Genomic DNA, 21,293 nt, shown 5'->3' with positions numbered 1-21,293 from the left:
CTGCTCCTAATTTTTTAAAATTATCACACTTAACACAGTCATACTTCACGGCTCTCTAAAAATCATACTCTGCGCATCTCAGTTCTTTGGTAATAGCCATTAATCCATACCTCAAAGAAGAAAGCCCTGTGAGTTGGTGAATCCACTTTCCTATTTGTGAGAAGCCTTACAGCTAACTGACTTAAATAGACGACAACTAACCTTTCTTATCTTTAAATATTTTAAGAGACAATAGCTTAGGTGCCTTAGAAATTCATTGAGAGGCTTAGAAATCCACATTAACACAATTCTCACATGTTTGATTCTGGTCTACATCCATTTAGGTAAGCCAAATTTCTTTTCCAGGCTGATTAAATTCCCATTTTGTAACAAGACAAAGGATTACGCTTGATTGATAAGCGTAATCACCGGCACAGCGACTTCTCGCGCGATGGTAAGACGCTCCTGCCCTGATGTCACCCGTTGCCATGGTAGCACCCGCCCGAGTGGAAAAGAGGGGTGGCGCTACAGCATCCCGCAGAGTGCGGCTGCTGTGGAGGACAAGAAACGCTCCTTCTCCCGCTAGGCTGATTTCTCCCAAAATGAGCGGCCTGGATGGGGGCAACAAGCTCCCTCTCGCTAAAACCGGCGGTCTCGCTACTCCCGACCATGCCCCAGGAGATCTGGACCTAAACCAGTGCGAGGGGCTGCGCGAGGAAACCGAGGCGACACCGGCGATGGCGAATGCAGGTGGGAGCAGTTTGGAGACCGCTGCGGAGGGAGGTGCACTCGGGGAACCTGTGGACTGTGGCTTCGCATTCTGCATCCGAGTTGCTGGGAGTCGCGGCGGTGCAGCGCCTGCAGCTTGGAAGGCGGATGCTCCGCCTTCCACAAAAAGCCTGGAAGCAGCCTCTCCCTCCGTGGCGGCTGAGAACAGCCAGCAAAATGGCTGTCAGCGTGGAGAGCCCCGCGGCCCTGCTACGCAGAAGGCTCTAGAAGCCTGTGGCGCAGAGGGGTTGGGGTCTCAGATGATGCCTGGGAAGAAGGCCAAAGAAGTGACGACTAAAAAGTGCGCCATCTCAGCGGCAGCGGAAAAGGAGGGAGAAGCAGGGGCAGTGATGGAGGAAAAGAAGGTGGCACAGAAGGAAAAAAAGGTGGTGGGAGGAGCCAGAGAGGAGATGCGGCCCAGGGGCCTGAGAATCAATACCTGCATGGACTCCCTGGAGGCCATCGATCAAGAGCTGTCAAACGTAAATGCCCAGGCTGACAGGGCCTTCCTCCAGCTGGAGCGCAAGTTTGGCCGGATGCGAAGGCTCCATATGCAGCGCCGAAGTTTCATTATCCAAAATATCCCAGGTTTCTGGGTCACCGCCTTTCGAAACCACCCCCAGCTGTCACCTATGATCAGTGGCCAAGATGAAGACATGATGAGGTACATGATCAATTTGGAGGTGGAGGAGCTTAAACACCCCAGAGCAGGCTGCAAATTCAAGTTCATCTTTCAGAGCAACCCCTACTTCCGAAATGAGGGGCTCGTCAAGGAATATGAGCGCAGATCCTCCGGCCGGGTGGTGTCTCTTTCCACTCCAATCCGCTGGCACCGGGGCCAAGACCCCCAGGCCCATATCCACAGGAACCGGGAAGGGAACACTATCCCCAGTTTCTTCAACTGGTTCTCAGACCACAGCCTTCTAGAATTCGACAGGATTGCAGAGATTATCAAAGGAGAATTGTGGTCCAATCCCCTACAATACTACCTGATGGGTGAAGGGCCCCGCGGAGGAATTCAAGGCCCACCAAGGCAGCCAGCGGAGAGCCCCAGGTCCTTCAGATTCCAATCTGGCTAACCTCTGCCCTTGAGAAGCTTCTGCACGAGTTTTCTTACCACTTCCTCTTTGGCCTATGTGTGGCCAACAGCATGCATCTCTTCTCTTCATACTGTGGATTATTTTGTCCTTTGGTTCTTCTGAATCTTCAGTAATCAGTTGCAAGATTGTTGCTTACATGCCTGTGTTCTTCCTCCTCTGTACCTTCATGCTGTTCTGCATCGTATTAACATGTTCCAAGCGCAACGTCTTCTGCTTCTATGACACTACACGATGCTGTAGATATACTGTACTGTACTGCCTTTCTTTGCATGGCTTGGCCCCTGTTTCTGACCATGGTCTTCTCCCAGGTTTTTAAGTGGTTCTCTACCACAACGAAGCTTGATACATCTTTGCAAATAACTAGCTGGGCTTCATACTTTATGCTGGCTGTGCTCCTGATACCCATGTACTTATGTTGAGTTTCACCACTGCAAGATGAAACTGATATCCCAACCCAGCCATCAACCCAAATCGGACATTCCAGTCTACCACTAACTGGATCCCAGCTGCTTTCCTGGACCTGTGCCATCCACCTTGCTGGTTATCTGGTAGAACAAGCTGGTGACTGGTGGGTGACTGCTAGGCACAAATGAGGTAATAGAGGAGAAGTGTTCTATGTTATCACGTCGGTCTTCCTGTATGTTTGGTTACTCTGCATCATGACCAGCTGCTGGTGAGTATGAAGGCCTGTGCTATAGCCCACTCCTACTTGCTTTCACCTTCTGGTTGAGCTTTGCTCAGGCCACCATTGTCTGCCTCCTCAGGAACTATCTGTGGACTTAAGCTCCCAGGCAGCACACAGGAAACCCCTGTTCCCCACCAGGTTGGGCATTAGGTGACAATGCCCAAAGCAAGGCTACAACACACAGTCCCTCCCAGCAGTTAGCCTTTCTGACCCCTAACCAACAAACCACTCTTGATCTGGGCAACCTCTTCCCCCCCCCCCCCCCCCCCCCCCCCCCCCCCCCCCCCCCCCGCCGCCTGCATCTACTTGCCAGGGTGGGGGCATTGAGGAAGTAGTATTTCAGGAATGTGGGGCTTATTATGTCTCTTTCTCACTCCCTTCCTCCTTCCCTCACTCCCTCCCTCCTTCCCTTCCTCCCAAGCCCTTAGGGCTCAGAAATAGAAAACAAAACTGGCAAAGCAGGCTTTTTGTTTAATTTGCTCTCTCCTTGATTGTGTCTAGAGAGAGAAATGTATCCTAAAATAGACTCCAGATCTCTTATTTTCCTCATTCCTGTGCCCCACTTCCTTTAGTAAGGTCTGAAAGTTTCAAAGAGAGACCTATAGTTTGTTTAGTTATAGGCATTGTTCTTTTAAGCTAATTTTGACATCCTCACGCTGTTTTCTTAGTCATTGTACCAAAACCTGTGTGTTTGTTGAGCTTTAGTTTGAGAATATGGGAGGAGGAGAGAAGGGCCTCATAGTGATGGGTTCAGAACAGGCCCTGAGCAGGATGTGAGCTAAAGCAATCAAAACTTAGCTTTACTCTGCTTTTCTAAACATAGAATTCTTTTTGAGGCCTTGTACTGCCTAGAAATGACCCTGGGTAGCATTTGGCAGGTCACCCCTGTCCTCTGTACTATTTCATTAGCGCCCTGGTGTCCCATGGGCCTCTATCCCATTGCTTGGCTTTCTTAGCCCTCAGTCCTCAGCTTCTGCATTTCCTTCCCTGTGTCTGTCCTAACAAATGAGCAAGCAGGCTGCAGTCTGCACTGTGGGAGATCCCAAGCCTCCTCCTAGGGGTTAAAGGCATGGGTGGCAACCCTTTGGATTTCCAGGACAAGTTCCGGAGGGTAGGACAAGGGTACTGTCAGGGCCATTTTAGTTGTGTGTGTGTGTGTGTGATGGTGATGGCCATCCACTCTTACCCTTTCCCCTTCTGTTTTGGGGGCCTTGCCCTAAGCTCCCTGAGGGTTTAGGAGGTCTGGACACAAGCCATGGAGAAGAGTGGTCTAGGCTGGGAAACTGAGTAAAAGTCTAGAAGTAGAAATGAGCCTGCTGTGGATTGGGCTTGGAAAGGCCCACAGCAAACACTGAAACCCTGCAGGATCAGGGGTGGGAGGGGAGGCCTCTGAGGCACTTCCCAGGGTAGAGGTGGGAGAATCAAAGGGGTTGGGGTTTAGTATGCTTGGAGGAGGGTTTTCCTCCAGTTTTTCGTAACTCCTTGAATTCACAAGTAGATTTTTGTAAACAAAAATGTAAGTCTGGATGTTTTCTCTCTATTATTCTGGGAGTGACCTTTATATATGTGGAAGATTAATGGTATATGCTCCATATTTCAATGTTGTTAAGTAAAATCCTATTCCTTTCTCCATTTCAGCCTACTGGCAAAATTGATGTTTACAGGCCTGCTTTTTGCTTGCAATTGAGAACAAGTGCAAAAATACCAAATTTGTATCTTGTGCTGTATGAAGACTTAAGTGAATATTCACTAATATATTAGCTTGTTCTGGTCTCTGTTCATCTATAGCTTTATTCTTAGAAATATAATTTGAATGATGTCATCTTTGAATAGTCTGAAGATTTTGTTGCTATGTCATGTGAAAGTAATCTCAAGAAGAAAATATATAACTCTGTTGTCTTACTTGGTATTTCTTGCCCTAGTAATAATGTACTTGACATTTATGTTCCTAACCAGTTGTAAGTACTAGAATTGCTCTGTCAAACTAAATGAAGATCATTAATACTTTTGTCTTCTCTTATGTGCTTGAAGGAAAAATATGTCACTACTGTATTTCTTGTTTTCACCAAAATAAAAATAAATTAAAAGTTCTGTGTTGTCTAGATTAATGATTTCCCAACCTTTAATTAAAGTTATCGAATGATTGCAGTAACCACAGTAACTATCATTCTGAAAGTTAAAAAAAAAGGTAATAGCCACCAAACCTTCCAAGATTTTTTGCTTGAAAAAACGGTAAATAAAAGCCATACTGCATACTCATGAACATATACATATGTAGTCTTTATGTTTGCTGCATATAAATGAAATTGTATGTTCCCTACAGCAAATGCACCAATGAGACTTTAAATATTATATTATACTCATGGAATTTAGCTGCTAAGAACTGTTGACATTGCAATTAAAATCACAGTTTTTTTTTTAATTAAGCTTGGTGATTGCTTTTAATGGATACTTAGTAATTTATTCCTTCTTGTTTATTTATTTATTTAAGACAGGCTTATCTCACTGTGATCATAGCTCACGGGAGTCTTGAACTCCTGGGCCCAAAGCACCTTCTATATTAAACTTTGTTAAATTTTATGAAACTTTAACCCTCACCAAGAAAGTACCTAGGCCAAAGTAGTAGGAAAGTAAAATAAAGTTTTTTTTTTTTTCCCCAAAAGAGTCTGTGAAGAGGTATGTGGTGCAGGACACTGATTGTCAAGCAGTCTTTGTGCTCTGAGTAATGACCTAACTTCTCTACATAGGCCCAGATAGTCCATCTCCCACTAAGTTAAGTCGAAGATGACTTTTCATACTCCGTTTTGGTTACTTCAGCACCAGCAATGGAGCTTTGCTAAGTATTTAAGGTGAACGTTTGAACCAGAAAATGAAGAGGAGGTCTGCGGATTGATGACATTACCATGTGTGGCTTCCAAGAACAGTGTGGTTACATATTTTAGGACTTCTGTGATTCTTGAATCTCTATTTTGCTCTTCTAGGTAAGTTTTATAGACATTTGTTTTAATATATTTTACTAAAAGTTACTTTAGGACAGAGCCTGTGTCTGCACTTTTAAACCCTCTTATGTCCTAGCATGATGTAATTGTTAAATTGAAGTGTGGTTTTTAGACTGAGAATTTGCCCCAGTCTAGATTCAATATTGGAAGACTTTATGTGTCAATCAACTGAAATTATGATTTTGGGGGTCAAACATGGGCCATGTAAGAGACTCTGACTCTTACTAACAGTGCAATTTGAGCAAGCATAGTATGTAACCCCTCTGAATTTCAATTTTCTCACCTGTACAATTTTAGCAGTTACGTACACCTAATATGGTTGCTGTAGGAAGTAAACAAGATAACATATGAAGTAGCCTGCTGAGGAGTCAGGCCTCATTACCATTATTTTACCATTATTTCTGAGGATGGTTCTAGAGACCAAGAGACACTTTTTTGAATTCATCCTATGTGGCCTGGACCATGCCCAGGAATGGTCAAGGGCAGCAACTGGACCATAGTAGGTGAATAACTTGGCATGCCCTCATGACTTTTTTTTGAGAATTGCCAGCATAAAGCACTTTTATTGCAATAATAAAATGTGAAACTCATACGTGGTGCCATAGGGGAGAGGGGCAGCAATAATTTCTCTTACCAAATCACTACATAGGACAGCAAAGGGGTGAGAAGAGGCTGTGTGAACAAAAGGCAGGAAACTTTGAGATCAGCAGAGGGAACCAAGCAACAAAAAATAGAAGATGCTGAAGCTGCGATGACCAGCATCATTTTCCTAAGAGAACATTGAAGGATTTGTCATGATGGCTGGGCCTTCATTGGGTGTTGTCTATACAGCACCTTCAATTTAAACTTTCAATTAATGTTCCTTAAGTTTAGGAAGTGGTGGATATTGGTAAGTTATGAGATTACAAAATTCCTGAAAGTCCATTAGAAAAACCACAGGATGGAAAAAAAAAATTAGCCAGGCCATGAAGAGGGCTTCAGAAGTCCTTGTTCGCCTAGGGACAGATACCTGTAGTGTCCAACATCGCAGTGAAAATGACCTGCTTTCAAAAGGCAGAAGGTTTAATGGGAGGGTGAGGTGGAGCTGGTGGAAGCAAAGGCTCTCCCTGCTCCTGACTTGAGTTTTGGGTAGGGCTTTTAATTTAACCCAAGGCCATCTCTCACCTTGGAGAATAATTCAGCTCTTAACAGCGCCTCTAATCTGCCATCGCTTTGCAGCACAGCAGCAAGAATGTTTAATACATAATAGATAAAAATTTCATCCAAAAAAATAAAGATTCTTGTACCCCACTAACACACACCGATTCCTGTTCTAAAGTTAACCTATCATTGTGCTATTAATACTTGACCATATACTTACTAGGAAACATAGATCCAAAAGATTATAACTGAATCTTCACCCCAAAATGAAAACAAAATCAAATGAGTAACTTGAGGTTTATGGCATAGTTTATGGGTGGCGTAAACACACATACGAAGAAAGGAAATAGAGGTGTCAGAAGCAAAGCTGAGTGCCAGAACACGTTCAGCTGGGGTAGATGCTTATGCAGCACGTAGGGGGACATCAGGAAAAGCTCCATATGGATTCACGTGCACACATCTGGAGGCACTAGATCCCTCCATGGCAGATCCAAGAACAGAGAGCTAAGGGAGGAGGCCGCCCCCGTCATTCCAGTTTCAGAAGCTCCACGGCATGTGGTGGGATGATGCCCGGGCGCCCAGTGGCACCATAAGCATAGTCTGCAGATAGTTTGGCTCTCTGCCCCATGATCATCTGGGCAACCTCTTCTTCCCAGCCTTGGATCACCTCCTGCTTGTCTAGCATAGACTTAAAGGGCGTGTTTCTGTCCCAGGAGGAATCAAATTTCTATCTCCAAGCGTCCCAGGGCAGCGCACCATGCAGGTCTGGCCACGCTTCAGGAAGGTGCACCTGTCTCCTTGGGGAGATGGTCTCCACCTGGCTTCCCATGGAGGCAGTGGATACTCCCAGGCTCTGCCTCGTCCCTCTGCACCCCTAATGACTTTAATAAAAGTGGTCAAGTGTATTCCAGTCTTGCACTAATCTGGAAGCCAACTCTTATGATAATCTGTGCTCAGGAGTCTGAGAAGAGGAAAAGGAATGAATGTTACTGCTGTACATTTTAAAAGGCTATTCATGTGATTCTAACGTTTTCCAGGTTATTTTATTTTATTTTATTTTATTTTTTTGAAGCAGATTCTCACTCTGTTGGCCGGGCTAGAGTGCCATGGCGTCAGCCTAGCTCACCGCAACCTCAAACTCCTGGGCTCAAGCAATCCTTCTGCCTCAGCCTCCCGAGCAGCTGGGACTACAGGCATGCACCACCATGCCTGGCTAATTTTTTCTATATATTTTTAGTTGTCCAGTTAATTTCCCTCTATTTTTAGTAGAGACGGGGTCTTGCTCTTGCTGAGGCTGGTCTCGAACTCCTGACCTTGAGCCATCCTCCCGCCTCTGCCTCCGGGAGTGCTAGGATTACAGGTGTGAGCCACCGCGCCCGGCCCCCCAGGTTATTATATATAGTTTGATGTTCCATTTTATGCTGGTTTGTTAAATGAAATGATATTTGATTTTCATGTGTGCACATATATACATAAAGTTAGTTTTGGATATGAATGTTGGTGGGGAAATAATACGTGATTTCAATTTAGAGTTCAATGAACTCAGTTGATTTTAGATTGCAATTCATGGTTAAACTGAAGTTTCTCCTACCTCAATATTACAAGTAACAAATTCTGACAAAATATTTGACCACTGAGTCATTCAGATCTTTCTGCTGCTGAGATCAACAGTGGCCGGCAAAGAAAATCTCAAGTTCCCTTGCATTTTTAGGCATCTTTTAGGTTTGCCTGTGTGCTAATATTAAACAAGTTTTCTGCCCATTTACACAACTTTTGTGCTTTCTTACTTTATATACCTTCGTTAGAGAATATATAGCTTTTCTTCTATAATATTCTCTTTTTAATTTTTATGGTACCACTTTTAGATGATATTTTTAAACTTCATATCCAATTAGAAACACCAGCACTTTTTAGAAACAATGAATAAAAATTTAAAAGGCCTAATTATAGTTTAGTGGAAAAACAACATTTATTAGAAGCACTGACTATGCTATAAAGGTAGAAGGAAACTTAAACTCTAACCTTCTCTTATTACAAGATGGAAAAAACTGAAGTCAAATTAGGTGGTAACTTGTTCAGGGTCTTTAGGTAGATACTGGCAAAAGTAGCACTAGAACTTTCGACTTAAGTGAATTTTTTTCCCACTTCTTGGTGTAATTATTTTCTTACTTGGGGTTCTTATTTTTTGTATTAACACCAGTTTATAAGCATTTAAAGATGTATCCTTTGGCATTTACAAAATAAAAATGCATAAGGAAAAATAGCTTTATTTTTAAAAGAAATCAAATGTCGATTTAAAGTATACATGAGATAGCATCTTTCATTTAGCTGTAAGCTTGATTGTGTTGCTCATAATATTCCAATTACATTCCAATTCAAGTATATTACTGTATATTTATTGACATATATCAAACAAAGCTACTGACTTTGAGGAAAAAATTTCAGTAATTTTTTATCTACCCTGAGATACTCACCCACACTGTATATTTGGGATTCATTTGACATTTACAAATTTTAACAAAATATTTTTCTTTTCATTGCACACATCAATATACTAAATTCTCCTCTATAATCCAGGTAAAATAATGATAGGGACCAGTGTGTCCTTGATGGAGAGAGTGAACTTAAAGCATAAGGAGTAGCCAGGAACTAATATTGTAAACATTATTTGGCTCCAAATAGCTTGCAACAAATAGCTGCTACTATGACTTATACATAGCACACAGAACACAACAATCCTGGATTATAGTATACTTACAAAACCCCTTAAAGCAGTTTTTTCTTACACTCTTTTTTCATTATCATTTTCCTTCCCCTGAGAAAAATTAAATTTAATGCTAATTAAACTAAATTAATAGCTTTAATAGCTATAAGTTAAATTTCTTCCTAATGAGAGAGATTAATACTAAGGAATAAGATTTTGTTGGGTAGGATTATGCTTTTGGAAGGCTATAATCCACTGTATTATCTAAGAGTTTTTTTTTTTTTTTACCACCCCAAGAACCAATTTTTGTCCCCATTCGAAATACATGGCTTAAAATTAATGAAAAGAAAAAAAATAAAACAGACTTTAACATTATTAGGGGGGAAAAAACTTAATGGGTAACAATGGAGGCTGAGATAGGTGACTTCGAGTACTCACTCTGTTCCATACTGGCTTTGTGATCTCAGAAGAAATCATGTCTCTTTATTTCCTTGTTTTAGAAAAAAACACAGGAATAGCATAAAACCTAGTAGCTTGGAAAAATCATTTAATTTCACTGGACTCAGCATTCTTGACTATCAGTCAAAGGAATTGGTATAAATCAGTTGTTCTCAATTCTGGCTGTACTTTCCTAAGGCATATAAAAAGTATCAATGCTCAGCTATAACTACTCAGACCAATTAAACTAAATCTGGAGGATATGGTCTAGCCAGTGGTGAATCAGAATCACCAGTTAAAACACAGATTGCTGGGCCTCACTCCCAGAGTTTCTGATTCAGGAGGTTTGGGATGGGGACCACAAATTTGCATTATAAGTTCTCAGGTAATGCTATGCTATTGGTCTGTGGACCACACTTTGAGAACCACTGGACTAGGCATATGTGTAAATGTGTAAATGTGTGTGTGTGCTTGTGTATGTCTCCCCAGCTGAATTCTAATCTCAAAACTAGTGGTATAGAAAATATAAATAAGTTTCTTTTTAGTTCTAGGATACTGAAATTTTAATGAGAGTTGTTAAACATCAAAATGATTTATAATAGAAAGGAGACTTATGGACAAATATCAATTTCTTGGTCAATTTTCATTAAAAATATTTCTATAAAGGAATTTACTAAAGCATTATTTTTTGAAAATTAACATTTCTTTTTACAGTACATTTGCTGCATATGTGGTTCTTCACTTCAATTGTAAAGAATTTTTATTTGGTTGTCAGTGTCTCATCATTTGATAAGACCAATGGAGGGTTTGGATAGTAGCCAGCTATTTTTGAATTGCTTGAAGAGAATCTTGTAAATTTGTAGTCCAGAGGTAATTCTGGGGGAAAAAACCCAAAAAACAATTTGATTATTCCACTGGTCTCCGAATGCCTTTCATAACTATAAACAAACCAAAATTTGATATTCACTGATAATGAAACATATTTTAGAGATGCATAATTTTAATATTTCTTTTGCCACCTGGATAAGTCTCTGTGTAGCTATTATGTGTACCTATTATTGATATTATAAAGCTGAAAATAATGACCTTATCAAAATGTTTATAAATCAAACCACCACTGTAACATATATGGCTAACAAATACAAACTTTTATAACAGCTATAACAATGGCTTCTAGGGATTTAAATATGAATGAGATAACCACATCTAATAGGATATCCACAAATACAGAAACATTACATGAATACAAAAACGTTTTGAGAGGCAAAAGGGAAATATCAGGTTGTTTTTCACTTCCTGTTTCATTCAAAACAAATGAATTTTATTCTTTCTCCCAAGTAACAGAAAAGGTCTATCATTGTTAAGAAATCTGAGTATGGGAGAGCAAAACAGATCAGATGACTGTTCCGTTAAAACAAGAATCCCTGGACTGCGGCTTCTTGAGACTGGGGACTCAGCAAGAGGAAAAGAATCTGTCTCTGTCATAGAAAAGTCATTGTTGGGTGCTGACTATCTGGAAGAAAAAAGAAAGGGAGACAAAGAACCAAATTCTTTCTTACCAAAATGTTCTATTAAATTCTGTGCACTAAATACACTATAGTATCAGCCACATTATCCACATTTAGGTAACAATTAATTGAAGTGAACAAAAATAAATAAATATTCTTACACAGTAAGTTCAATGTAAAATAGTATGGAGAGAAACAGAATAATTCTTGGGGCTTTTTTTTTCAAAAAAGAGATTAGCAGGATAACATTTATACAAACATTCTATCTTCAACATGTCTAAGGCCATGACCATAACACTATTTTTCTTCCGGCCATTCTTCTTACTTGGAGGTAAATTACACCGTATTAGCCAACTGTAGTGAAGCTGTTACTGAGATAATAGCAAGTTCTGTGTGAGATACAACTTCTGTATGAAAATGTGATCACAGCAATGGCTAACTTAGAGACTAACACTTTGCTTCTTGAGGAAGTATCTTGAACACCAAAACCAACAACTGAATGTGACACAACTCCTCATCCTTTCGTCGCCCACACAAAAAAAGGGCATTTGTTTAGGTGTGTTTGATACTGACACGTCCTACTTAATACTTCCGCAGGAGAAAAGTTGGACAGAAGACAGAAGCCCTGCCAAGTTCTCTTCAAGAGTGCTGTGAAGAAAGCTTTTGGGATATGAAAATGAAATGTACACTGAGGTTACTGTTGTTAAAGGAGAGGTAGTTATTTTCCAATTCTTTGGAGAAATATTTAAATTCCGGAATAATGGAGATTCACTTTTCTTTGACTTTCTTACTATTTCACAAGTTTTACCCATGTATTTTAAAATAATTCAGGGGCTGCAATTATCACACACACTCACTAAAAATCTGAATCCTTTTACAAGAAAATAAAAATGAACTATAAAGATTGAAAATGATAGTTTAATTCTGGGCTGGCCCTCGCTTAAAGTTACACGGTCCAGTTTAACAGGAAAATTGTTTGTAAAAGGAAGAATTATATTTAGGTTATATTTCTTTAATTTTATGTGTGCAAGCATGAAACAAAATGAAAAAATAAATCATTATTTTGAAACTAGTGAGAACAAGATATCATTTCAAAGAGCAGGCTATACTAACATACGTATTGGATTTGTATACTGGCAGGGAGGAGGAATCATTTAGAAGGTCATACATATCTTAGGGTCATACTCATCATCATCAATCATCCTACCAAAATTCAGATAAATATCTTGCTTCACTTTGTTACATCTATACTGTGAGGGAGAAAATGCAGCCTGGTATTATCATCCCCAATATAAGGAAGAAGAATCTGAAGTTCAAAAACCTTAACTAGACTTCCACTTCTAACTTGGAGGTGAAACAACTAGAAAAGCTGGATAAACTAGAAACATCAGAGTGAAATCACCGGACAGCCCAAGAGGTAACCGAGACTTAGGACCCACGATTCCTGGGAAGGAGTATCCTGCAGAAGAGGAGCTGTTGCCACAGCCTTTTCCGTTAGGCACTGGAGCTCTGGCTGGTGGCGGGGGCCACTCACTCCCAGCAGCAGCAGCAGCAAAGCCAGGAGAGCTTCTGGCCGTCTTGCAGGGCTGCAGAGATGAACATTGAGGGGCTTGGAGTCCGCTATACAGGAAAGGGTAGAGAACTGCACTCTGTGGGTTTTCTCCTTAAGCCCTTTGCCAAATTCTGAAGGGAACTTGGAAACTAAGAATCCAAGCACAAGGCATACACCTCTACAGAGCAGAGTGGATTTTTTTTTAGCAGTTTCTTGGCATTGTGAAAACAGGGAGAGGTTAAGTTCTAACCTGAGAGAGGAGGGAGCCCCCGGTGAATACCTTAGACTTTCAGTTATATTTCTGAGCACTAAGAATTTATCATTAGGATGTAATTCTCTCTCATGTTAATGGATTTTCCCCTTAATATCTAGTTTGTTTCATAATAACACAGTCAATGCTTTTTTGGGTTACCAAATAGCAAAATGCGGTACTGCCTCTTTCCCTCTTTTGAGATTTAAACTTTCTGAGTCCTTATGTTTCAGCTATGTCTCTTATAAACTGCCTATAGTTGAGTAGTGTTATTTTATTCAGGCTTCTAGTTGGAGTATTTAGTCATCCATATTTAATGTAATTACTTCAGGTTTAAGTCTATCATCTTACTAAATGCTTTCCATTTGTCCTGCTGATTCTCAATATACTTTTTTTCTCCCCTTTCTTGTTCTCTTTTGGATTCTTTATTTTACATATTAACTTGATATATATACAGATATATCATTGCAATTCTTTTGATAGTTATCTTAGAGATTACAACATGCATTTCTGACTTCATACCTAACATACTATTATCCATAATTCAAGGACGTTAGAATACTTCAACTCCAGCTGCCCCACTTTGGCATTTATATGCCACTGTCATGTATTTTAATTCTCTATTTATGTAAATCCCATAGGACTTAATTTTTTATTGTTTCAAACAGTAAGCATTCATTTCAATTTATTCATATACTTATCCTTTTGTGCTGTACATTCCTTCTTTATAGTCTTTATGTCTCTACCGGATTTCTCATTCCTTTCTTTTCTGTATTTAACCACAGTAAACATGGTTATTTCTGTTCGTGTGGTCTCATACTTTATGTGCCTGGCTATTTTTTCATTATGTGCTGAACCTTATATGAATTGTTTTTAGAAGTGATTTGAGTCCTAGAATGATATTATCTTCCTCGAATACAATCTACATTTGTTTCTACCAGGTGTGTAGACTGCACTAGCAATCTGGAATCTCCTCAGCCAAACTTTAGAGATTCAGCTGATTTGAAGCTAAGCTTCGGTCCCTGTGAAAATGAGAACTACTTTCCAATTCATCCTTATTCTAAGGTAACGCCCTTCAGGGTCTCATCACAGACTGAGGGAGTTCGCCAGGCCCATCACTCCTTACACCCTCTCCAGTTCCTATTCCTGCAGGTTCATGAAGTTCCCAAAAGACCCACTCACCCTCTTTGGCGCCCTCTCTGGCATCAGCAAATATCCAGAGGAAAAAGCAGCCACAAAAGCCAGGTTCACCTTCCTGGGCCTCCTCAGCATGGTGCCCTGATAATCCTTCCCTATCCTTGTCCTCTGCCTCCAAACAGACTTAAAAAAAAAAAAAATTATCCAGCTTTTGTAGTTGGCTCCAGCAGAAGGGCTGGTCCTAATGACCTAGGTTGCCATATCTAGAAGATGTTTCCCCTCAAAATAAATCATGCTGTGGCAAGATTTCTTTCTTTTAAAGACAATAATCCTAGTACTTATGGTCATTACTATCCAGCAATAGGTAAAGCTTTATAGCATTTTCCCCTTACCTGCAATTGCTTCAATACTTGGAATTGCAATAGTGCTGTAAGTACTGATTCTCTTACAAGACCATGTATAAACCAACGAATCTTCTGTATTTTCCAGTCCCGAAACTGAGTCAATAAAAAAAGAGCCCCATTTTTTAGATGAGGTACTTAGAGGCTTTACCTTTGGTCCCTGAAACAAGAGAATAGAACAATGAAAACTGTGATTAACTAATGTTCAGTCTCTTAAGTTTTTTCATCCATTAGGTATATCAAAATAGAAAAACTCTGTAGGAATTTACAGATAGGCTTTGGGTACACATTACATTTTTGGAAAAGAAATAATATTTCCTTCTTATTATGAAGTATCCTTTACTTTAAACTGGAACTGGCTTTTTAATTTTTTTTTTTTTTTTTTTTGAGACAGAGTCTTACTCTGTTGCCCAGGCTAGAGTGAGTGCCGTGGCGTCAGCCTAGCTCACAGCAACCTCAAACTCCTGAGCACAAGCGATCCTCCTGTCTCAGCCTCCCGAGTAGCTGGGACTACAGGCATGCACCACCATGCCCGGCTAATTTTTTCTATATATATATTTTTTAGCTGTCCATATCATTTCTTTCTATTTTTAGTAGAGATGGGGTCTCGCTCTTGCTCGGGCTGGTCTCGAACTCCTGAGCTCAAACGATTCGCCCACCTCGGCCTCCCAGAGTGCTAGGATTACAGGCGTGAACCACCGCACCCGGCCTGGAACTGGCTTTTTAAATGGTCAATTTGTTGTTACCTGAAAACCACCCTAAGCAGAGCAATCTAGAAAGATAATTTTTTCCTATAATTAAAATAACTCTCTAGTTAAAAAAAACAACTTGGTCTAATTTTCTTATTTGGTATTTATTTTTTAGAAGAGAATGAGGACAGAATTATTATTTATTGCTTTCAATGTATATGGAACATGAAGTGAACAAATTGATACAAGTTTTCAAATTATTATTTTTAAAAAATCTCTCTCAGTTTTTAGACACCCACTGGGAATACTGAGAGATAAATACGTCCACTTGTTCTAGGACTAACTCTTTTCACAGATATACTCTTCATTTAGGGAATTGCCAAAGTGTATTAGTTACACTCCAGGTATGATTCTAAATAAAATAGTATTTGTTTCTCACTGAAAAGCCAAAGAGGTGTTCACTAAAACAAAAAATTAAAAATTATTTTCATTATAGTTCAGAGTTGTCAAATGCAATGGAGTAAAGCTTTAGTGAACGATATTGGTCCCAGTCTATGTTTTTCTTAGTTAACTCAGAAATGTATCTCAGACTATTTTATTAGTAAATCAATTTAAAAATCCAGACTCAGTTTATGGCTTTAAGGTGGTAGGTAAATCACCGTTGTTTTAATTTGCAGTTTATGAATTACTAGTGAGGATGGGCATCTCCTCTCTTAGGTAAGCTTTCCTCTTCAGTCAACTGCCTGATACCTTTTGTCCAATTTCCTACTGAATGTTAGATTTCTTACATGTTAGATACCAATCCATTGTCAGTTTCAGTAGGCTGAGCCATATTAAAGTGTAGATGTTCACCGGTTTCAAACATACAAAAATAGCAATTTCACAAGGTTCAATCTATTAATAAATGGACATTGCAAGACTCTTTCCCCTGTCTTTTGTCTCTTGATTAACAGTATCCCAGGTATCTTGAACAAAAATATTTAATATTGATGCAGCCAGTCATCAGTTTTTCTACTTACTGTTGCCCTTTGAGTTCTAACTTAAGGAATCCTTCCCCACCCTGAGATCCCAAAAATACTTTCATAAATTTTCTGCAATTTCATAGATAGTATGTTTTATTTTCAAATCTATAATCTGTTCAGAATTTATTTTTATATATAGGATGAGAAAGGGGCTCACCTTTATTTTTCTCCATATACTAAGACCACTTACTTACTGAATTGGCTATCCTCTCCTGATAATGCTCTATCATATACCATATTTACATGGTAACTTCGAATGTGGTCCAGGGGCCTGTGTCCAGGTTTTTCTTTTCTGTCCACTAACCTTTTTATATTTTTGTCACCGGTTCTATATTAAAAAAATATTACTCTAGCTTTCTAATGTGGTTAGTATCTGATAGGGTGACATTCACTCCTTTCATTATTGTTTTTATAAAATTGTCTTAGCTATTTTAGGCCTTAAGTCTTCCATCTAACCGCAGAATCAGTTTGTGAAGGTCTACCCAAAATCCTCCTGGGATTTTGCATAACTTTACATTGACTTTACAAATAAATTTGAGAAAAACAGGTATCTGTATAATTTTATATCATGCATAAGTATGGTATATCTCTCCATTTATTCAAGTTGATATTCAGAATATTTAATAGAGGCTTAAAATTTACTCCATCAAGGTCTTATGTATTTGTTAGGTTAATTCCTAGACAGTGATTTTTGTTTTTGTTGCTTTTGCAAATGATTTGTTTCTCATTATACTTTGCAAGTGGTTACTAGTAGTATAGAGAACAGCTATTGATTTCTGAATGTTGATTTGGATCCAGCATTCTGACTGAACTCTCAGTTTGTTGATTCACTAAGGCTTTCTATGCTAATAATCACACAATCATGAAATAATGATAATTAGGTGTCTTATCTTTTAATCTTATCCCACATTTTTTTTTCTGTTCTTGTGATGTTGGCCAGATCTGTGTTATACAGTGTAATTAGTAATAGGCATCTTTGTTTAGCTCAGAACCTTAAGGGGCATGTGTCTCCACTAAGTGTGGCTTTTTCTCTCTTTAAATTTCTCCATTACATATTACATTACCGCTGGGGTTTTGGTAGACAGCCTTTCTCTAATTAAAGGCTGATATCTTTTTCTTGCCTGCTAAGAACTTTAGTCATTAAAATGAATTATTTTTGCACTTGAATTTTACAACATGCTATTCTAAAAAGTCTGAAAATGCTTTTTGTATGTTTTTAGTTAAAATGAAGAAACACATGACAACACGAATGAAGGAAACAGAAAAAGAAAGTTCTTTTTCTTTTCGTACAGGAGGGTAGTCATATAGGACTGAGAGTGTACAAGTAATTACAAGTATAATAGACTTTTGATTTATTTCTGGAAATAAAAATAAATTAAAACAAATTATTCCTTAGTCTCTTTAACTAGGCTTACTTTAATCATTAAAATGTACCATTTTTGCTTAGCTGACCTCATGCTCCAATATAGTAGAGTGGATAATCAATTGATGTATCATGATTTTAGAAAAAGTTTTGTAGATAAGCCTTTAAAGTTCCATCTGAGATGTTCCCTATCCTTATCTTAAGCTTCTTGTCACATAGAAAGGTGAAAGTGATCCTCAAGTTCCAGATGGTTTCATCTAGAATGGAAATTACTGTAAATATCTGAGACATTAAATTCAAACCTAAGTGAAACAAAACATTAATCTCCATAAAATGTAGTAAATGTAAATGGTTCACAACGTCAATCTTAAAATAATCTGGTTAACTTGGTTTTTAATTATATTTTTTGGTTTTTAATTATATTTTTAAAAGTTTACTTAGGCTGAATAAAGTAACTGGAAATACAAAATTAAATCCTTTTGCATTCAGACTTTGTACTTACCAAAAGACTGCACCTTATCTGTGTTCTGTGCTTGATATTTGATTGGAAAAACTAAAAACTGCATTTTTATTAACAATCACACAATAAACAGAAAAACCCTCATAGGTGTTTCCTTTTTAGCTCTCTTTTTTATGAACTGTTTTCCTCCTACTGCAGTAATTAAAGATGTTTATATCTTTGTTCCCTCCACAGGGAAGCAGGAAAGAATCTGGACTCTCAGGAAGTGCTGTACTTATTGCTTGTTTTTGTTGTGCTGCTCGGGCCTTTCAGATGGAGACGTGCTGTTCTGTGCAGAAGAACAGTCCCTGAACTTAGATACGAAAGCAGTCTGACTTTATAAACCACACAACTGTTTCATCTGCCTTAAATATACACAGAAAAATACATGATAGATTTTTCATAAAGCAGATAAAACAACTAAGTTGGCCCGAAACATCTGCTAGGGATGGGCCCATCTATACAAATACTGCCTCAAAAAGAACCTACAGGAACATGAGGGCACTCAGTCTGACCAGGATAATTTTGGAGTCAAGCAGTATAAAGATACTTTAGATTTCAAACATAAACGTTTTTCTTTCAAGGAAAGAGGGGAAGGGAACCTTACCTCATATTTTCCTTTCTTCTCTAGAGGCTCTGACTCCTCAGGCCTCTGACTCCTCGCAGCTTCGTCCCCTCTGAGTTCTTCCAGTATGAGGACCGTCTCCCAGTTACTATAGTGACGGGCTGGGAAAATATCTGAATGCATGCTGTCACCAAAATAAACAACCTGTAAGACACACAGCAAATCCTATTTGAGGCACAGAATTGTGAAAAAGAGCAGTGTTCATTTCACGGAAGACAGAAGAAAATTCCTAAGCAGGCATCAGAGTACAGCAATAGAAAATTGCATAAACATCTTTTTTTTTTTTTTTTTTTTTTTTTGAGACAGAGTCTCACTTTGTTGCCCAGGCTAGAGTGAGTGCCGTGGCGTCAGCCTAGCTCACAGCAACCTCAAACTCCTGGGCTCAAGCGATTCTCTTGCCTCAGCCTCCCGAGTAGCTGGGACTACAGGCATGCGCCACTATGCCCGGCTAATTTTTCTATATATATATTTTTAGTTGTCCATATAATTTCTTTCTATTTTTAGTAGAGACGGGGTCTCGCTCTTGCTCAGGCTGGTCTCGAACTCCTGACCTTGAGCGATCCACCCGCCTCGGCCTCCCAGAGTGCTAGGATTACAGGCGTGAGCCACCGCGCCCGGCCGCATAAACATCTTAAATTTCCTTGAATAACTTCACAGATGACCATTGATTTGTTCCATTTGATTCCCTTGGCGCCAGGTTTGTTACCAAGTTGTACAGCACATTTGCAGATACAAGAAAGAAGATGAGGAAATACATGGTGTTATTCAATTTTCCTAAAGATGACATGAACTTATATGTTTACAATGAAACCTGCCCCTAGAATTGAAGAGCTGATAAGATATTAGAGACAACTTGTTATAGCAGGTTGCAGATTATAAAGAGTGCATATCATGACCACTTTTCAAGAGTTTCTGGGTCCAACCCCAGATCTGCTGAAACAGAATCTCTGTGAGTGGGGCTAGACATGTGTAATCTGGAAGGCTCTCTAGGTATTCTGAAGCAAAACTCCATTGATTTAGTCCACTCCTTCAATTTACAGATGAGAAAATAAGGTTAAGGGATACAAGAACTAGAAACTTCAAGTTAGGAGGCTCCATTCACTTAACCTCTCAGGCGTCCCCAGGGAACTGTGGCCTTGTGGGAGTCAACGGAGCAGGGCTTAGTTACCCCATGACCTCTGCTCCACGGGCTCCTGGTAAGTATTTTTTGGAAGGCAGGTTCTGCTGGTAGAGATGCACCAATGCTCAACATCAACAGTGTGATCAAATTGCCAAAAGCAAGTGTATCTTCAGGCTAGTCTGTAGCACGCTTTCAACTAGTGCTTGTTTTACATATAAAAACTTTTTTGCTGGATTGTTATCAGGATATCATTCCTTAGGTATCCCACACACTCATCCGGTGTACCCCTTAGATCTGTGGCCCCCCTGTGTGGAATCCTGGCTCTCCTCTGTCACAGATAAAGACCCGGTCTACGTGGACAAAGGAAGGGCTTATTTAAGCAGAAGAGGCAAGAGGAGAGATTCGGTACACGGACAGAGGCAGATGATTCCCTCATAGTTATCTAAGCTGAATGCACTGAGAATTATGGGGTCAGTTTACAAACACTTATGTCTGCAACTGGGCATCAAGGATTCCGCCTTGATCAGAGAATACCTTGGGTTCAGGTTTGCCAGTCATTTTCTTCAGAAGTTCATAGAGGTGGCCAACGTTCCCTTGGGAGTACCAGCCAGGTTTTTCCAGAGATGGCAGCGCCTCCTGCTCCTCATCATTCTCTGAAAATACAGTTTGACAATCATTTACTTCTTAATCAAGTGAGAGGACTCAGTTGGGCAGATCACACTTAAGGCATGGCTGCAGGACACGTACCAAAAGGAACCATGTGGGGAAGGGAGCTGGCATTCAGTGAGCATCTACATATTGTAAGCATTTTATGGACATGTATTTTTAAATCCTACGGCCTTCCTAACTGGGGAAAACAAGGTTGAGAGAAGTTATTTTGCCCAAGATCTCAAAGCTGGCAAGTGATTTATTCAGTGATTAGATAGATGTCTGCTTGCTCCTGCTTTTGCAGACCAGTTTACTAAACAAACAACATAATGGAAGCTATTAGGTCCTATTTGTTTAGAATTGGCAGTGGGGGAGATAGGTTTTTATCAGTAGTCTTTTAAATTCAGGCTTACATTTCGCACTCTAGGTGCCTCCAACGCTTTCTTCTAGTCCCAGCCCAGGGTGGCTGTGTGGGGACTAAAAGGACTATCTGATGCCAGAGCAGAAGTCTGTGGACTGTTCCAGGCTGTCCTCTCCAGCACATTAGTTCCTCATCCTCACTTCTGTTAAAGCAGGGCTGGTGAAAGAGGTAAAATGTCTTTGCCACTCTGGATCTTGTCAACTACTATATACCTTGTACACAGGCTGAAAGGGGAAGACAGTCTG

General features: G+C 39.7%; 2 protein-coding genes and 1 pseudogene across 2 annotated transcripts in view; 1 reads left to right on the top strand and 2 right to left on the bottom strand.

The window, feature by feature from the left end:
• The first annotated feature begins 579 nt into the window (after positions 1-579).
• TSPYL4 (TSPY like 4) lies at positions 580-2,748 on the top strand. The gene has a single exon (XM_069488216.1). It carries the CDS (start codon positions 582-584, stop codon positions 1,824-1,826), a length of 1,245 nt encoding a protein of 414 aa, XP_069344317.1. The 5' UTR covers positions 580-581; the 3' UTR covers positions 1,827-2,748.
• A 4,449-nt stretch (positions 2,749-7,197) lies between these two features.
• LOC138395693 (peptidyl-prolyl cis-trans isomerase FKBP1A pseudogene) lies at positions 7,198-7,500 on the bottom strand (annotated as a pseudogene).
• A 2,051-nt stretch (positions 7,501-9,551) lies between these two features.
• The window catches only part of NT5DC1 (5'-nucleotidase domain containing 1), a 116,348-nt gene continuing 104,606 nt past the window's right edge, over positions 9,552-21,293 (bottom strand). Inside the window, exons 9-12 of the mRNA XM_069487690.1 lie at positions 20,514-20,632; positions 18,842-19,003; positions 14,653-14,821; positions 9,552-10,689 (exon numbers count right to left, since the gene is read on the bottom strand). Coding sequence (XP_069343791.1) covers positions 10,574-10,689; positions 14,653-14,821; positions 18,842-19,003; positions 20,514-20,632 — 566 coding nt within the window. The 3' untranslated portion in view covers positions 9,552-10,573. The remainder of the gene's footprint in view (positions 10,690-14,652; positions 14,822-18,841; positions 19,004-20,513; positions 20,633-21,293) is intronic.

This window comes from Eulemur rufifrons, chromosome 15 (genome assembly GCF_041146395.1).
Source record: "Eulemur rufifrons isolate Redbay chromosome 15, OSU_ERuf_1, whole genome shotgun sequence".
NCBI lineage: Eukaryota > Metazoa > Chordata > Mammalia > Primates > Lemuridae > Eulemur > Eulemur rufifrons.
The sequence above is the reverse complement of the archived record's forward strand: the minus strand, read 5'-3'. Positions and strand labels throughout refer to the sequence as shown.

Bases quoted from the DNA above. Each gene is read 5' to 3' on its own strand.
- TSPYL4 (XM_069488216.1), top strand. From the start codon at position 582: ATGAGCGGCCTGGATGGGGGCAACAAGCTCCCTCTCGCTAAAACCGGC.